Source organism: Pyxicephalus adspersus, chromosome 2 (genome assembly GCF_032062135.1).
Source record: "Pyxicephalus adspersus chromosome 2, UCB_Pads_2.0, whole genome shotgun sequence".
NCBI lineage: Eukaryota > Metazoa > Chordata > Amphibia > Anura > Pyxicephalidae > Pyxicephalus > Pyxicephalus adspersus.
The window spans coordinates 145,723,496-145,743,463 of NC_092859.1; the positions used below are offsets into that span (position 1 = coordinate 145,723,496).

Consider the following 19,968-nt stretch of genomic DNA (forward strand, 5'->3'; position numbering starts at 1 on the left):
AATGTCACCCTTACGGATAGCCAAAAAGGTCAGGGATATCAATTAATCTGACCTGGGAGGTCCAAATTGCTCCTTTCTCAAGGAACCCCTAGCAACTTTTGGAGGAACCCCAGTTGAAAAACACCGGGCTAAGCATTATCCACTAGTAGTGACACCTAAAGTTTGGCTAAAACAGGCTTCCTAGTTCTGCTTTGCATACTCAACTTATGCCCATAATGTATATGAGTAGCTAGAAGGCATGGAATATGCAAATACAATTTAGCATTTTCTTGTCTCTATAAAATTAAAATTGATAAGCATAAAGGTATTTAAATGCTACACGCATTCACAAGATCATTAAGTTTTTAGGAGAAGTGAGACGGAAAAGTAAAACCAATTTGAATTAAACAATATCATATACCATGCTCACACCGGCATACCGCCATCTGGACACAATTGATCTTCTATTCAAGGCAGTAGTTAGCCTTACCAAGTTGACAAAATGGCTGCCTAAAGCAGTCCAGAGAAAGAATGAATGAATGCAATTTGAACATTATCATTTGTGAGGTTATGACAAAAAATCTAATTACATTTGCATTTGCAAAATACTAGCCTTACGCTCCTCATGCATGTATTTCACTTGAATAAAGACACTGCATCAAAAATGAAGGCAGGCAAAATACCGCGTCTGGTTTCTGAAAGTATTCAACGGCATCTAAAATAATTCTAGTAATTTCATCCATTTTTTTTTTGTGGACAGACTAAAATTCTGAATTTTCATTTAACTAATATATTTAACATTTCAGAACTGAAAGGTTTGCTGCTGAACAACAAGCAATAAAACACTGGGAAGCAATGCACTAATAATAAACATGAAGAGCTCAACTAAGTTATTGCAAAGACTTTTCCATTGGAAACATTTTCAGTAATCTTATTAGGCATGCAAATGCAAGTTACATGAAAGTAGCCTTTTTATTAAAACTCTTTAATGTCTATTTATCTATAAAGCTTTCCACAAAGACAGACAAATGGGTACATGTAGACACATAAGGATAGATAAGGTTCTTGTCTACGCTTATTGCCTATCATGACGTCCACCATGTAGACACCATAAATCACAACTGTTTTATATCTGAAAACCATTAGTTCTAAAGGATAAAAAAAGTATAGATATAGCATGGATCTGAAGAAGCCAAACATTAGAAATTAATTAGCAGAATAAGTGACATTTTATTATCTAGTCCTGTACACGGTATGGTGGCTCATTGGTTATACTCTTAGATTGCAGATTTGTGTCCAGGTACCATAATGAAATTCAATCTGAATGTTTTATGTTCCCCTATGATGTTTTATTTGTTGTATGGTATTTATCCAAACATATTAATAGGTTATGTGGCTAAAACCTTTTCTCTGACATAGTTTTCCCTAATTTCCAACTATGGTGAGCAAATAAACAATGACATCTCACAAACCTTCAAAAAATGATTGTAGTGCTATGTCCACATTAGGAAGAATAGTTTAATTTCCTGTTCTATGCTTGATCTTACAAGCCTTCTTATTGAAACTTGTTAAAAGTACGTGAACAGTTTGTGTTCTTTGACATGATCATGGCATAGGAAAATAATTCTAAATTGGGCAAAAAAAAATTGTATGTCGAGGATATTATCATAGGTGTTTGCAAGCAGAATGCAAACCATGTCATTCTCCAAACAAATATTATCTATTTATAGCATTTTTTTGTCAAAGTTGGTTGCAACCCATAGACAATTCTGATCTTAAGTTCCAAATATTGTACTGGGAATAGCACCAATATTTACATTTATTTGCTTGGTTGTGTCATTGTAGATTGGTTCCCTTTATATGCCAGGCCTATTCTCTCAGAGCTGTTACAGGATCTGGCTTCCATGGTAATTATACAATCTGGCAATCGCCACACCAATCACCATGCTGGCAAAGCATTTGTCATTTTATCCTCCCACTTTATGTAATTACTGCTGCTCATCCATGTCTGATACAAATCCATTCCTTTTCTGGGTCACACTCATTGCTCTGTGATGAAAAACTCATCCAGTAAGCCACTACAAGACCAAAGCTGATATGCAAAATGCAGCAGCCCAGAGCAACTAATTAGCTATTATGACTGCAGCGAACTGAAAGCTGATTGGATGCTATGGATTGCTGCACTTTGATCCTACTTGTTCTTTTGTACTACTGGACTGAATCAGCTGAGTAAATCCACTTGTCATGGACATTTTCCAATGTGCAGGAACATTATTGCCAAATACTGCATGGTGTTTAGTATATATTTTTTTTACTGGATTTAACCTACAATATGCATGGAATTGAATCATTTGTTAACCTGTAACTTCATGAACATACGTCCTCTGCAAAAATCTGGTGGTGTAACAGTGGATAGCTTTATTATTCAGCTGTTCTGATATTGCCAAACCAGATTTGTACCAATAGAGAGAGATGCACTGGAGACAATGGAGTTATAATGTACATATTAATAAATAACTCAAAATATTTGGACTTATTCTGCCATGTCGGTTATAGAATAGAAGGCACGTATGACATCTTCAGCCCTTTGTGTCTGTCAATGTTTCCATCTCAAAGCTATAACATCTATATCAAATCTTTACTATAACATTTATCTATCTATCTATCTATCTATCTATCTATCTATCTATCTATCTATCTATCCATCTGTCTCACTTTATCTCACCCAATATCCATCCATGTGTTGTAAGGCCCTGGTCCGGTGCCAGTGCTCACCAGACACCAGTCCCCCAAATCCAATGTTGCACTCTTTACCTTTAGTAAGACCCCTACCCCCCTCAGTCTCAGGATGCTAGTTGTGCCCTCTCAGCACACGATTGCCCCCAGGACTTCTGTGGACAAAGGGTGGCATCTGGGGAAGGACTGACAGAGGACCAGGAGCCCACTGATAATGCAGTACAGGAGATACCAGTAGAGACAAGTCCACCATACAAAGCCAGAGGTCATAATCAGGTAATGAAAAACCAGACGAGGTATCCAAAGGTAGATTTAAAGCAGAGTTCAGGGTCACAGGCAAAGGTCGGTCCAGACAACATACAATCCCAAAGTCGGCAACAGTACATCCAACAGATAAACACACCAGTAGCAGGTTAGCAAAGCCTAGTTCTACAACAGGCATCTGGTGATTGGGAGCAGAAAGGCTATAAAGTCCTATCAGCCAATGGCATGGCAGGATAACGCCAAGAACTAATCTGCTCCTACAATCCTCTCTAGCTGTGCACAGCCTCAGAGAATGTGCCAGGGATGCTGAAAACCTAAATCTTAGACTGCACAACTAAAGGGAAGCAGGGGATGCTGCAAACTGCTGAACAGAGGGCAGACAACTAATCTCTTGTTCTTCTTGCTACTGTGAGCTACACTGCGGCAGAGAATAAACAGGGCATGGAATACAGACAGGTAAGTGTACCCTAATATTTGTATGCAAATTTTGAAATGAAATAGCATACTTCATTTTTTTTTTTCTCTAAGAAGAGTATGGTAAAAGTAGGTGTGGAGAACTACCTTCTATTTCTGCCAAATTGAATGTGTAACTACAGTTTCCTTTGAATTTATTCCCAACCAGTGAAAGTAATACACGGCTTAAAAATCAGATATGGTAAAGCTGTCACTTAGTAAAAGTCATGTCTCAGAGTCACTCACTACAAAGAGAGCTGGCTCAATATTCTGAAACTGAATGAAAACGTTCATGGAAGCTGTTTACGAGATTAATGATGATCTTGGAAATCATGACCCATAAGGAAGACTAATAAAGTGAAAAAATTATGGAGGCATGTATAGGGAAGTGATAGCCATTTTCTTGTAAGATATGCTAAGCAGCGTTCATGAGAAATGGCAAAAATGTGGGTAACTTAATAGGAAATGTTTGACTATCTCCCTCAATAGCAGTTTCAAGACCAGGATATTTTTAGTAGTGATTATATCAAGAAGCATCATTTAAACAAATATAAAACCATACCCATAGGAAGAAATATAATTGCCTACTTAGTTAATTATTGAAACCATTTTGAATATTGTAAAGGTAAACAATTATGGAAAATAGATTTTATGATCAATAGGATTGTGTAGAAAAGATGTGGCAATGGCTGGTAGCATGTGGTTGCATATAAACAATTTATAGCATGCTTTTCAAATGGAATGCCCAATGTAATGATCTCAAAAAAGGTCCAGCATCTCAAATCATTTATTTTTTTGAAAGTAGAGAAGAGAAAATTGATCTGCCATCTGATGTTAGTGGATCTGCACGTAGGTTCCTTTATTTTTTCTCTATATAAAAGTTTGTCTTTGTGAGGTTCCTGTACCAAGAATACCCAAATCTCATAAAGATTTATAATGATGAGATATCTGAAAAATTTTGTAAATAAAAAAGCCATTTCAGATAACACATAAGACCAATAAGGCTATTCAGCTAACATTGCATTGCAGTGATATTACAAGTTCCTCCAATTTACCTTAATTTAAGGTCCACACTAGCCAGAATCTGAACAATGGGAACAATTTACTAAAGAAGATTAAGATGTTCAGCAAAGTGAATTGTTACTGTAAAAGGGACAAATCACTTGGTGAATGAGATAAAGCTCAGTCTTTAGCTACCAATGATGTGCAAGTCCAAATCTGTTTCTTTTTTTAGGTTACCCTGTATGTGATTAAATACTCTTTGGAAAATGGATTTTCACCATTCACCTAGCGAAGTGATCTAAGCCAAGTTATCTACTGTAGAGGGGTAATTCACTTTATTAGGTGAATAGCCTAAACCCCTTAGGTAGATCAACCCCAAATGGGTGACATTTTCATACATAGAGCTTGATACATGTAAAAGTTAGTGTAGATCAGATTTTCAATTCCAAACTTGTACGCAAGGTGTTTTTAATTTTTTGCCAACCCCAAAACAATAATGAACTTTACTTGTGTATTAAACAAACAGAGTAATACACTTAAAAACCTGCGGAAATATTCACAAAACTAAACAAGCAAGTCAGTTGATGTGAAAATTATCAGGTTTCATTGCAATTGTCCCAATCCTAATGCGTTTTGCCATATGGCTTCCTCAGGGGAGGTAGAGATTTATATTATGGATAATGGATGATCAGTCCAATTTTAGGCAATGCACACTGAGAAAAATATTCCATATTATCGAAGTCCAATGTATGGAAATATGCACCTTGCAGGATGTTGTGGATTCTATATGAAACATTCAAAGAATGCATGGGTGAATAAGGGCTGCAGAATGACTGCTGGAATGTGAGACAGCATGATGTCTCATATTAGTAACGGAGTAGTGTTTAAATATGGATAAGAAATCTGCAGTTCTTGCATTTTGGACTAGCCCTGCAGCAAAACAAGCAGTGATTCCCATATGATCTGACCAGTAATAAATCTCTATGACATTCACTATTTTTTTTTAAAAGGCAGAGCTAGGAGTGCTTCATACCTCCTAACTTTCTAAAATGAGATAGAGGAACAACTTTAACCACAAAGTATAAAGGCAAAGTACATAACCCCGCCATGGTGTGGTTACAGAGGCCACTGAGAATAACCTCATGAGATAGGTGAAACGCGTTCGAGTAGCACAAGACCCTTTTTTCCTACAGGAACAAACGGCAATTATTTTAAATACTTGTATGTTTTTTTTTTTCTTCCACTAGGTTTGGATGTGCAATTAGACATAGGAGAAATGATTCAGAAGAATGAGTAACTCTCTTTATATTAATAAAAACATCTTCCCATTAGAAGAAAAATTGTCGTTATTATGTATAGGAGAAAAGAATAACAGTGAAAGCCAAGCTTTTTTCTTCTAAAAATTGGTCATTACATTTATAGTTGCATCTGCAATGGTTCATTTTTGTTATTATTCACCTAAATGATACGCTAAAAAATATCATGATAGACAAGATGGTAAAATTACTCTTACAAAGTAATTGCTATCAGGCATTTTAGACTGAATCAGGCAAAGATAAACGAGATGCACTGCTACGTCTCCAGAATAACCGAAGGGGTACATGGTTCCTCGGGCCAGAAAACTATTTCAAAGAGTAAATTTTGTAAAGTTGAAATTAAAAAGTTGCAAATTCACTTTAACAGTGTAAGCTTTTTTGTAACTTTACTGAACAGTAAAGTTATGAATTCATCACTTTGTAAATTTTTGGAACAAAAAAGACATACGTGCAAATTATTTGACAGGTAAAACAGCTTCCATGTACTCCAGCTGTGTATATAACTGTTTCACTTGAGGTTTTTTATCGATATCACCAAGGGGTTGTTCTGCATATAATATATATAAGAATATTTTATGCTGGCCTTCCCAGCAACTGGTATAAATAAATGTATCTTGGAGATTGAAACAGGTTTGGATTTCTGTTTAATAAATTGGGAGGAGAATATTGTAATTCAGATCTTTTGTTGGTGCACACTTCCATCGCATACAAAGTCATGGCGGTGTCATGGACTGGTAGCAAGGTGAGTACCTTATATCTCCAGAAGAGATATCGGAAATGTCTCCTTTTCTGATGAGGTTTTTAATAAGGACACCGTGGTATTGCCAATCCCGAAGCTGGTTGGCAAATAGCAAAAAATCCCCCATTTTTAAATAGTTCCAAGAACTCAACCAAATACCCAGTTAAAAATATTAAAAAAAAAATAAATTTTTATAGATAAACACCAATACTTCTAAACTTCACAAAATAGACCAAAGCAGCTACACAGAGTAGTTAAAAAATTCTTGCACAACTTATGAAACATGATTTGTGGCTTGAAGTCACAAAGGCAGCGCACAAACCTTTTCCTAGCATGCAAATAATTCTTTGCCGTAAATACGTTCCAATAATCTCTGAAGTATGCTATCGGCATTGCGTAAAAGTAAATTACGGTCTATCAATAGTAATTACAAAACACTCAATACTTTAATCTTGATTGAACCACTCCTACAGTTTGAAATTAGGGAGCTATTTGTCAAAGTTTTCTTCCATTTTATCTACATTATAACTGATTGAAGTCGTTTTAGTAAGGGGCAGACGATTGTTGGTGCTCCTCTAGTTAGCAGTTCAATGGATTCATGAAACAAAACTCATTTCTATTAAACATTAAACTCTTCATCATAAATCTTATCATAAATATATTATTAAATGAACAGTTTGGGGTTGTTCATAGTTTTACACTGCTTTAACGTGCTACTCTTGGCAAAACACAACACATTATTGATTTTAAATTATTAATATTATTATTCATATTATTATTAATAAACGTTATTTATATAGCGCCAACATACTACACAGCACTGTACATTAAATAGGGGTTGAAAATGACAGACAGATACAAAAAGTGACACAGGAGGAGGAGAGGTCCCTGCCCAGAAAAGCTTACAATCTAAAAGGTGGGAGAAGAATCACACAATGCAGGGGGATATGGAATGGTGGGTAAGTAGTGAGAGTTTAAGAGACAGAAGAAGACGGGTAGGCAATTTTATGACGGGAATACACCGTGGTGAAATGAGCAGTAACCCATAGTTATGCACTGCCATATGCTGGGCTTTAAAAATATACAGCATGCACTATATACACTATATAAATAATTGCTCCAAAATCTGGTTAATAGCTTTTCAACCCTAAACTTTTTCTTCCTCTCCTTTATTCCATACAATATACATGTCTGTTGCTCTTTGCATCAGTTTGCGGATTTTTGGAGTATTTATTCAGAGTATCTGCTAAATTATTTGTAACAATACACAGTTTTCAATTATTACGTTGCAAAGCCTTAAATCCTTGTCAGTGCAACGTCAAATATGGTTTTAGAATGAAACTTTGTATTCCTATGAAGTGTGTCTTTTTTAGAAGTCTTGCTTGTTTTACAACTTACAGGTGTCAGTGTATATTAAGGTATTATTGTTGTCAAAGGAGAGGTTTTATCTGAAAGACAGCTTCCATACAAACTGGAGCGCTGAAATAAGGTACAACGTGCAATAAAGCCCAAACAGATATTTAAAATAAATATTGGCTTTTCGGCTTTATTTGAACTTCACACAAGAGTTTAAGTCTTATGACTGTGTATTTGTTACCGCACGTATGTTGTCAGATGGTATAGTGTTACCTGACCGTGGCTCTGTATATGCATATGGAAGATACAATAAAAAAAAATCTATTTATTGTAAGGGGTCTATTTATAAAATAGGGAATCAGACATTCTCTCAAATACTCCCTTGTGGGAATCTTCCATCTCCGTGTGGCGGTAATTGATTCCCACAAGGGAAAATTTGAGGGCATGTCAGTTTCCCTGTTTTATAAATAGAGCGCTATATGTCTACCTACACTGAAGATTCATTATACAGTGAATGCCGATTGCATTCATTATTGCAGTGCAGGCATTTACATTCTTTAACCCTAGCTAGCACTATCTGCATGTGCAGTCTGAACCCTAGCTTATTCTCGGGGGAAAACATTTATGAATGAGAGAAGCCACTTTGATACATTAGGGTAGAACACTTACCTAGGATTAGCTAGGGCTTGGGTTACATTTGCATTTAGCGTTAGATAGGGTTTTAAAATTTGGAAACCTGCACTGCAATGCAGAATGCATCCTTGGTGTAGGTTGGCAATGTCCACCAGCAGAAATCTGCACCTGCACAATGAGGCCTCAATGCGGGGGGATTCCTAGTGACTTGATTTTATCTATATTTAGTATAATAGCATACACAAATATGGTGAATCCATATTTGTTTTATAAATGCAGATTTATCTTTCTGACTTGGTAATGATGATTGTGCTGTGCTGCTCCTTTTTACAGTGCACAGCTTTGAATTAGCTGACTCAATGAAAACAAGACATTCCTTGTGTGGCTGATACATTATCTCCCCAGTTAGCCTAATTGTAGTTGTGAATCTATTCTCTATCTACTGTCTAATCTACAAATTTCTAAATTTAATTTGTAGCTGTATTTGTCTGTAGTTATGCACCTATCCACTGACTAATGCCATTTAATTTCCCATTAACAGACTTACAATTGCTCACAACGTACTTCTGGTAAACTACAATTCTCATCTCTGAAGGTAGTTTGTACTGAGCCTATACTGTATTTATATTGCATATACTTAGACCTGCAGTCCCACAGTGCTTTCAATGCAATATTCATAGGAACTTGTTGTTCAGGAACCAACGTTATTATACACCAGCTTTACAGGACCTTTTTAGCATGGAGGAACCGTTAAGATAACGTTCAGGTCTTAAGGAACACCCTTTCTATATCCACAGCTCACAGTATATTAGTGGGGTGGTCAAAGGGGTGAATGAACATATATTGTTGGCAATTGGAAAGAATGTCATCCTTACAAATAGCCAAAAAGACCATTGGTGTCAGTTAAACCGACCCGAGAGGTCCAACTTGCTCAATGATCAAGGAACCCCTAGCAATATTTGGAGAAACCCTATGCGTCCATGGATCCTTGGTTGAGAAACACTGCTGTACATTGTTAGAACTGGGGAGGAAGAGAAGGAGGCACAGTAGGAATGAGGAGTGTGATGTGTGAGGAAAGAGACAAGCAGCCCTGGTGTTGGGATAATTGAGCTCCTGTGTCTGGAAGGAGTTCAGCGTCCCAGAAACTGCCAAGACTGTCTGGGGAATCATCTATCAGGGGAGTGAAGGCAGCATTCCTCCCTTTTAAAAGTGCTGTTGCCCTTTGCTTGTCAGTATCCCATTTTAAAGATTGCCTACAAGCCAGACATCCTTGCCCCTACTGGAGAAGTAGTAAAATGATTCTGCCAGTGTGTTAGGAATCAGTTACCGCTTCTACTGCTCGGTGTTGGCACTGCTACGACACAGCATTGGAAGGAAGACTGTCGTTAAAACCAGCCAGTTCCATTAACATTGATGTTGGAGAATTGATATAAGTGCCAGGTCCATGTTCATTGTCCATGTAGGTTGGACTTCTGGACATATCTGCTCGTTATAAATGACGTACTGCTCCACACTAGCATATCAGTCTGCCCAAAAACCAGGCTTTATGTATAGGATTCCCCCTTACCAAAGATGACAATATAACGAGGCATATATTTGAAGTAACACAGCCAATTTCTATTTTTTATTAGAATGTATCAAAATGTTCTCATTCTAACGATTTTATTTTTACATCCTTTCTAGGTTTATATAATCCTCCATAATGGCAGTGACCCTGCCCATAGTGTGCCAGTCTGAAAATTAATAGTTCTGACTGTGCATGTCCAGAAAAAAAACTAATCTGTTGTTATTCCACTTTCGTTTACACAAGAAGAAACAAGGAACCAGACACTAGAATGCTAATTAACTGAGGGCTCTGTGAAATTGAATTTATAAACACTCTTCATGAGCAAGAGCCTGGATGCATGCATTATGATTTGAGGAAGAGAAATGTTAGTGATGAAGTGTTTTAGCAAACAGCTGTAGACAAATATGGCATTGATTGGGGAAATGAATATAGTAGAGGTTCAACCCCTATGAAATAGCGAATTATAGGGTAAACAAATATATAGTAAAGTCAACCTGTATAACCTAGGGAAACCCAGGGTAAGTAAATACTACAAAAGTCCAACCCCAATGATCTAGGAATTGTACGTTTTGACTACATTGTACCTGCCGACCTTGTCCATGGTGATTCTATATACCAATGATAAACATGACAGCTGTCCGTTACAAAAGGTAAAGACAATCTTACATTTGTGGTGTAGAAGTTTTGTTGATTTTACCGTTGTTATTGTTTTATGATCAGCCATCACAGCCATAAAGTCATCGCTTATTCAGCCAATGAACAGCAATCCTATTAACTGAATTATAGAATTAGAAGGATGGTACTTGTTTCTTGCTCAAGAGATTTATTAGTAAAAGGTGAAAGATTTATACAATCTGAAGAGAAACTAATCTCAAACATGTCATCTGATTGGATATTATTAAAAAACAACATCTCCCCCCTCTTTGTGCTTTATATCACTGTAGCACATTGGACATTCAGATGTTGGTTAACATTTCTTTATGCCATTGACGACTGATACATCCTACAAAATATCATGCTAAGGGAATAAATGGCTGATTTCTCATAGGTAAGACTATTACCGTCTGCAATGTGATGCCATGCTCCTAAAACCACACTTTTTATTTTGAAAAGGAGAAAAGTCGATTTGCAGCCTTATGCTGCATTAAAAGCCAGAAAGCAATTCTAACGATGCCTCTATAAAAGAAAACCAACAACATTTTTACAATAATAGAATATTGCCTCCTGCTAGCTTTCCATAGACATACCAGGAACACTAAAACAATGGAAGAAAAGGCCTTGGCAAGGGAGAGGTAAAATATAAAAAATCCACATGCCTTATTTTTTTGATGATCTGAAAATTGGAAACCCAATGACAGCTGCTTAGTAACAAGTGCTGGAAATCCACAACTGCTCCAGAGAATAAATATGCATTTTGCACTAGTCGCATATAGGCTTCAGAAAACAATCTACAAAGGATTCAGGAGTAAAAGGTTGAGACCCCACTGGAGGACACTTACTCCAGTATGGAATCAATAGGAATGACTCTTTAATCAATCAAACATGAAAACACTACTGTGCATAAATATTAGACAATAGCCAGATTTTGTAAAAAATTCAGCATTTCAGTAGAGATGAGATAAAATTGACATTGTTGAAAACAACTATTATGAAACAAATCATTCTTATATATTGTGTTGGACCATTTTTTTCCAGCTGTGTTAATCATCTAGCTAGCATGGGGTACAGCCCAAATGCAAAGCTGTGATTAAGTGATATATAGGTTTTCCTCTAATGATGCATCTACTGCTGGTGGAAATTATCATTACTGGAAAAAGCATCTCAGGAATAGTCTTGCTCACAGCCTGGATAACTATTTGATAGACAGACGTCAATTGCCTATGTACCGGTCATGATGTGAAGAAGACTCTTGCTATTGACCAGAACCAGCGTGCAACAAACTGCTTTGGAAATAACAAACATTTACAGTAACATAATTTAATGACCTGGACTTTACTTGCAGCCACATAAATTATGATCACGCCAATGGTCTTCGAACGACTTGTATTGTTAGATTACTAGGTGGACCTAGCATAACTTGGTAAGAAATAGAATAAAAGTGTATTTGATATTGAATGTAACATACTGGTGATGTTAGCAAGTTTAGTAGCCATGCAGTGGAATTCTAGTAGCTTCACTATGATTTCCATGGAGTAAATGGAGCAGAAGTTTAATATTACAATTGAAACAGCATCTCATAATGTTCTTATGGAGGAATTTTAGGTCTATAAATTTCTTGCTTAGCAAAGATCCCACAATTATTGAATTGTGGATGTATTTTGCCCCAGGTTGCCCCAGGCCCGAGGTTGCCCCAATAAACATTTTCCTGTTGAAGTTTATTTCTATTGTTGGGTTTACATCAATAAGTGATAAATATCTTACGGATGGACTTTTAAGTGTAAATTCATCCTATATCATATTTTTCAGAGGTAAGTAAAACCAAATAAAGGATCATTTTCCACTTTGCCCACCTATTTCCCTAAAGATAATTTCAATGCAAAGTAAGAATTACTATAATGTTGATGGACAGAACCATTAATATAATCATTATTTAACCACATGTACAACAATATTTGGACAGCTGCCTATTACAAGGAGGACATTTGGGACAGACAGGGGTCTTTTCCTATAAAATACTATGCAATGACTTCTTTCTGTTATATATATATATATATATATATATTTATATATATATAGATAGATAGATATTTTAGATATATACATATCTATATATAGATATATACATATCTATATATATATATATATATATATATATATATAACTCCTCTGCAGGCCGTTTAGACAACAATTAGGTATTTTGTTGATTTAAATGTGCATTTAGCATATAATGAAAGTACCGCCACACGCACTAATCCAATTCTTTTTGCTAGTGTACATTTCTGATAACAAAACCATACATGTTCCTAAGAACACCATATGGCAAGCATATTAAAAAAAGGCAAAAGTAGCACTTGCCAATTACCATGAGTCAAGAAATATTGGCTCGCTACATTACAGGAACCCAGCTCAGCTGGTATTACTACCATTACAAACTTGGTTAGTAAAACTAACAGGCTAACTAAAAGACAAAGGAAGACAACGCCCAACATCCATCAAACTTTTGCCTCTGTCTTAAGAAAAAAAAAATCTCATAGCATGGGCAGGCCTACCACAAACTACTGCAGGGCGTGGTGAATGAACTGCCGCAAAGCCCCCCGCCATAGAAAACAGAACATAAACTCTATGTCCTAAGTGGCGCATTGGTGGTTGGCACAACGCTACAGTTTTGAAAAATTAAGTAATACCTAAAGTCTAGCAAATTATTCTAAAAAGTATATGCACCCATAAGTAGCTAATAAGTTTTTAGAAAATGAATTAAGTATTTTTAGAAAACAATTGTGCACAATTTATAATAATAACAACAACAAATATGGAGGACTTTCTATATAAATGTACTCTAATTATGGAGCAAATTCACTATAGTGCTGGCTTAGAAATTAATGAAGGAAATATCATTAAAGAACAAGTAGAGCCCGTATGTTGAGCAAATCATTTAACTTGGATAAAAGACATCTGAAACAGATGACTGGTGTACTATTTAGATAAAATTGGCCAATGCTTTCAAACACGTGCAATTCGAGTGATATATAAAATGCCTCCAAGCAGCTCATGTATGCAAAAAGCAGGAGAAAGAAGAAAAGATAGAGATTTGTTTCCAGTCATAACATGTTAGTGTTTAAGTTGCCCACGCGTAATCGTCATCCATGATGACAACTGGTCCTCAATTATAACACATAAGGACAATTTCCAATTTACTAACAATCCTTGAAGATGTATTTGTTCCACTTTATAACATGAAAATATGTGTTCAATAGTAGACAAATCATGCTCGTGTTTTATGCTGAAGTGCAAAGGCTTATGTTTAATTACTTTCCTGATTCCACTGAATCCAGCTCAGTGCTCCTGGCTCCACAACATCTAATCCATTTCATGTTTCCCATGCCTCACTCTATGCATTCTTGTTCACAAGGACTTTAGAGCCAAATGAAATAAATAGTCTTACAGAACCCAAAATGGCTCTAAATGAGATGTTCATGAAGCATGGCAAATCTATAAACACCATCCAGGCAGAGTAAAGGAGCATGCAACATATGTTACAGCAACCTGCAATACACAAACAAATACTACCAATATCTAATTTTCACTGGCAGATGAAGCAACAACTGTCAGCTAGAGTTGGATTGCACAAAGAACACTGATGCACAACCAGAGGCCATGTACCAGGAGTCAAGGCAGACTTGAATAAAGCTTTATTTCCATTTCCAGTCCCCAGTGTTAACTTGTATTTATTTCTTTTTTCCCATGATACGTCCGCACACTTCCATGACACCATCACTTCCTAGGGATTATCTGTAGTGTGTGATCTAGTTGGTGAGCTGAATATTTAAACACACTGTGCTGTGTTTTAAATGAGAGGGTGGGGAAGCAATCTCCATGGCTCTTTCACAAATGCATAGTGTGAAAAAAAAAATCCTGACGACAAGACATTCAGCAAACCTCCTCCAACCAGAATGGGCTTTTAATACAAGAACTGTCTAGCAACCAAGGATCGGGACATGGGAGTATGAATCCATGGATGAGCTTTTGGATGTACGATGTTTAAAAATGTCCCTATAATGCCTTCCCAAAACATGCATTGCTGCTGCATTTCTCATTCACTCTTGACAGATAGCACATTTTCCTCTAAAGAACTTTAGCGCCATTATAAATTATTGCAACACCATTACTATGAACAATTCAGAAGCTTTTACATCCTCCCTGCCAGTAGAAAGCTGCCAAGCTCTATATACACTAAGGTTGTCTGATTAATATCACTTCTTCAGAGTTACAGATAAAAAAACAATTAACCCCTTTAGACTCAGCAAGGCTTTACACCAACAGCATTAGAATGAATGCATTACTTTATTACACAACACAAACAGGCGTGAAGGTATGGTGCATCTGCATGGCTTCCAACCTGTCAATCATATTCCATTCCTAACATTTGGTGGAGGCAAACTTTGCATAGATACATGACATTGTTTTATCAAAACAAAAGGATCATTTTGCAGCCAGACACTTGTGCAATAGGAGAGTTGTACTACAAAACAAATACCAAGGAAAAAAAATTGAAGAAACTGAAGACTGCAGTTGTTCAACAGTATATTGCAACAAATTCATTGTGACAAACAGCACTAGATGTGTGGATAGGGTGGATCTCAGAGCAAAAGGCACGTCCTGTCTGTCTTGAATGTTCATCTTTCAATAGACAGAGTTACAGAAAATTCAATACACACTTAAAGATTATGATCCTTGGAAACCACGATGCTTGCATTGGAACCGAATGTTCCTATAGTATGCTTTAAGGAACTTGATGCATTTTTGTTCACCAGATGGCAAATTTGACTTGATAACAACCTGATCCATGCAGCAAAGCAGTTGCTCTTTATCTCTATTGAGCAGCTATTTTGTTTAACTAAACTGAATAAACACATTAATGCTACAGCCAGATCAATCACTTTTAGGAGCAAGCTACATTCTGGTGCTGTGCCATGGTGTACCAATTCAGCTAAAAGGAACAGCATGCAAGTCAAAAAGCCTCATATCCCCCAGCAGTAGAGATACACTGAGAGTTATGACCATCTTCCCTTTTCTAATGTATTATGATCCAGAGGAACTTAATGCTAGCCATTGAGCAAATTAGCATTTCAGCAAGTGAGAGATAATTTGTTGCAGGGTGCAGAAAATCACATTCTAGCCAAGCCAAAGCATACAGATGCCCCTGACAGCCAGGGCAAGCTGCTGCACCTGGCACAGAGCTCCAAAACCCAACACCATCACATAGCCACATTTTAAAAGGGAGTGCAGAAAAGGAAGACTTACATAGAAATGATATTCTTGGAGATGTCAGTGATGTTGAGGCTGATGCTCCCATTACTTGCCCCTGCTTCCGGCCCTTCCAATAGGGGAAATATGTTGCCATCGTCCGGATTCTTGCAGGAGATATCAGTCTTGTTACAAGCACAATTAGCCGGGCAAGCCAGAACCGAACCCATATAGTCCATCCAAACGCTCCATAATAAGAAAATCCTCCAGAAACTGCACTTTGTAGGGTAAAGACACAGATCCATGACAACCAGTGGCTCTTCAGCCCCAAAACAAAGGGGGGGAAAGAAAGGGAAGGGGGGAGGGGGAGAAGGAAACCCAAAAAAAAATCTCAGCTGGCTTCTGATGATGGACAATTAGATGCAAAATCCTCCAGCAGCTAAAGTCATCCTGAAATGGCTCAGTAGCGCAGTGCTCTCAGCCCACCGACATGCATAGTACCCGAGGATGATGATGATGATGTCTTCTTGATTCCAGATTGAGTTTTTTTAAATATAAGACTTCTGAGGAATGCAACAGAAGATGGGGGAGACAGGAAAAAATGGGTGCTAAAGTCACCAAGTCCCACCTACTGGGCAGATTTCAAACTGTCACACCTGCAAAAAAAAAGAGAAAGAGGGGGCAAAAAGGAATCAGGGAAAGGGAATAATACATAGAGAAGATCAGAGATCAAACAGCAACATTGTAACCTGATGTATGCAAAAGAAAAAATGAGACAAACACACTACACCTCCCCTATGAAGCAGCCAAGCTTCTCTTTCCCACAGACACATCAGTATAGGATGTTCCTTGTCTCATCCCTTGGATCTGCAGAGCAGGAAAAGTTCAGGATCCTACGCTTATGGTTCGTTATCTGCCTGGTATGCTATTACTAAGGATGGGTTACCCATGGGCTGAAAGGTGTAATCATCAACTGGCCAATGGACTTTTTCTGCTGCTATGGAAGAATGGATGTAAGCTTTAAAAAAGTGGAGATTACTGCATGATGGGGGGCATCAGATGATGGAAAATGGAAAAGGGGCTCAAGTCTTATTCATCTGATTATGATCTGCAGCCAATGTCCAAAAAGGGTTTAAGAGGATGAAGACTAAAGGCAAGAGGCGCAGAGAGAACCTCCAGCACGTTGCAATGAACTGGAGGGAGCAAATTAAGATGCATGATGCATTTTTTGGCAAGCGCAGCACCCTAAGTAGATCCTAGCAATGCTTAATTTGCTATGCCCTTCATCAAGGGTCCCTTGGATGCTGCTCTCTATAACCTGCTCTTTTTTCCCATTGCAGACACATCACATCAATGTAGAGACACAACACACAAGACATTGATAACACAAGATGAACCTGCTAGTAGGGGGGATACAGGTGCATGTCACTGTGCCCCAGGTTTGTAGCTCCAAAGACGATCTGTTTTCTCTTGTCCAAAGCAAAGGGAAAAAAGGTGGGAGTCTCAGCTGTTTACTGAGAGCCAGAGAATCAAAGCTGTGTGATCAGTATGAGGAGAGAGAGAGAAAGAGAGAGGCAGGGGGAGGAGAGTGGCAGCACACACACACTCACACACCAAAACTAATTCTCTATGCAGTATGATGAAAAGGAGGACAGCAAGGAAGAAAAAAAATCCCCTTTATCCTAATCCCCTACTTCATGCTCACTTGTGGAATCCCCTCTCTACGCTTGCCAATGGATGCTGAAAAAAAAGGGTGCAAATACCATTCTGGATTTTTTGGAAATCATTCTAGTTCATTATGATTGCTGAGATAAAATGTTTGCAAATTCCATTTTGTAATAAGGACATTATTGTACATTTATTTTGTATAACGTGTAATGCTGCTGATATTTTTATTTGCTTATAGTATTGGAATGGATTGTAAATAAGCTGCGCCCAAAGGTCTGTTGGTCATATAAAAAAAGAAATGTAAGTGTTTTTAGTTTTTGACATCGGGAATGTCTGCCAAGTGCTTATTGCTGCATGGTGGGAATGGGAGTAGCTCACCAAGGGTGTAAGGGTTCACAAGTATCTTTTTGGAGTTCAATGATTCTATGATAAATAATCTTGGATTCGTAAATCCTTGGTGTTGCACTCTTGTTTTTCCAGTGTCCATTAGTGGTCTATTCAGGTTCAATTTGTCCTGGGTCTACTAAGAAAAATGAGACCTGGAACCACCACTCAATGAGAATGCTGCCCAATGTGTACCTTATAATGGGCTTACAGCTAATTCTTGCCAACCACAAGGATTGGGCATTGTTACAGTACGCAGTGGGCATTATTGCTCGGCATACGTAATAGCAAATAGCTAAAGTTTAAGTCAGCCCCAAGGTGGGGTTGAACTTCTCCCTAGAGTCACCCTATATATTCTGGAGAACACATATAGCTACAATAATAAAACAGGGAATATGAATTTTCCAAGTCCATGTGTTTCAATAGCAGTAACTGATTCCCACCAGGGAATGTTTGAAGGAATGCCAGATACCCTGTTTTAAAAATAAAGCCCATCGTGCTGTATCTTCTCTCTATAAAACTAAACCAATATTTGATCAACCACATCTAATCCACTGATTTAAATTTTTTATTGCTGTTTGCCTCCTTATTGCATTTACTGACACCAGAAAATAAACATGAGAGGGTGCCACTGGGGCCGGAAATCACAGAATGAAAAACAAAAACTGACAACTTAACTAAACAAATGTGCTTTTGTTGCTGTCTCTGTCCCCATCACAAAGATGTCCCATCATTTATTATCCCTATGACACCTTGTCATCTGGACAGGAAGTGCTGATAAATCTCTCCAGCATGGGCATAGAACTGTTAAAACCTGACAAAGATCCTAATCCCATTCTAAAATGTTTCCAGTGTACAGCATCTGTCTACTTTAGATTGTAAGCTCCCTAGACAGGAACAATACCAGCCTTTTTCCATTCTGCAAAGCACTGCAGAAAAAAAATGTAAGCAAGCAATAAATAAGTAAAACTTCTGGTATCATTATTTAAATATAACCCTTACAATGTATATAATAAGTGGGGGGTTATATTGAATTCTGTATTTTTTTCCAAAAATTAATAAAAGATGTATTTGGAGTCAGCTACTATTGTCTAAATAGAAGAATATATCTCCCAGCTGCACAAATGCCAGTGCAGCACAAATTGCATTGCTTTGTGAGCCCAGCTGCATGTGAGCACATATTTTCTGGTTGAGTTTAAACTAATTCCATAGTTAATGAACCCCTTTCTTAGTTTTATATGTTCTACTCTGCTCCCTGCAGTTCTGTATTTATACCAGCTGGGGGCAACTGTCATGAACACACTCCATGCTCCCTTTAGGATACAGGTCAAAGAGTAATGAGCGGATCCTTGTCCAAGCTGCTATATCTCAGCACTGCTGTTCAGGTCTTTCTCAGGTCACACTGATCCTTATCACTATATCCAAGCTGTTCATATTTTCCTTACCATATATTTATCATACAGATATTATATACATGCCACATATATATACATACTACTAGATTGTAAGCTCTTCGGGACAGGGTCCTCTCTTCCTTTGTCACTGTCTGTATCTATTTGTCATTTGCAACCCATATTTATTTGTACAGGCCTGTGTAATATGTTGGCGCTATATAAAACCTGTTTATTAATAATATGAATAATATAATAATATTATATATATATATATGATTGTTGCAAGAAACTAGAGCCAAAAATAAGCAAACATATCAGCCTAACAACTAAAATTTTTTGGTGTAAAGAGATAAAAATGGCAGCCTACAGCTATTTTTATATCTGCAGTGGAAAACTGTGGGGTTGGTCGCTCCCAAGCACATGGCAAAGTGATATTTTATGCCCCAAAATGCACCATAGGGAGCACATTTCCACAACCAATTATATGGACAAAAGCAACTGGTCGCTTTCTGGAACTCTGCCACGATCTGCTGCAGCCATGATAAAAAAAGGTTCCCAACTCCTCCCCTTCAC

At 37.4% G+C, this 19,968-nt stretch overlaps 1 protein-coding gene across 1 annotated transcript in view; it reads right to left on the minus strand.

Moving 5' to 3' along the window:
- The window catches only part of NTRK3 (neurotrophic receptor tyrosine kinase 3), a gene marked incomplete in the record, with an annotated part of 446,565 nt that extends 428,281 nt beyond the window's left edge, over positions 1-18,284 (minus strand). Inside the window, 2 exon segments of the mRNA XM_072402705.1 lie at positions 16,007-16,605; positions 17,347-18,284. Of these exon segments, the coding sequence (XP_072258806.1) occupies positions 16,007-16,254 (248 nt within the window).
- Positions 18,285-19,968: the final 1,684 nt, after the last annotated feature.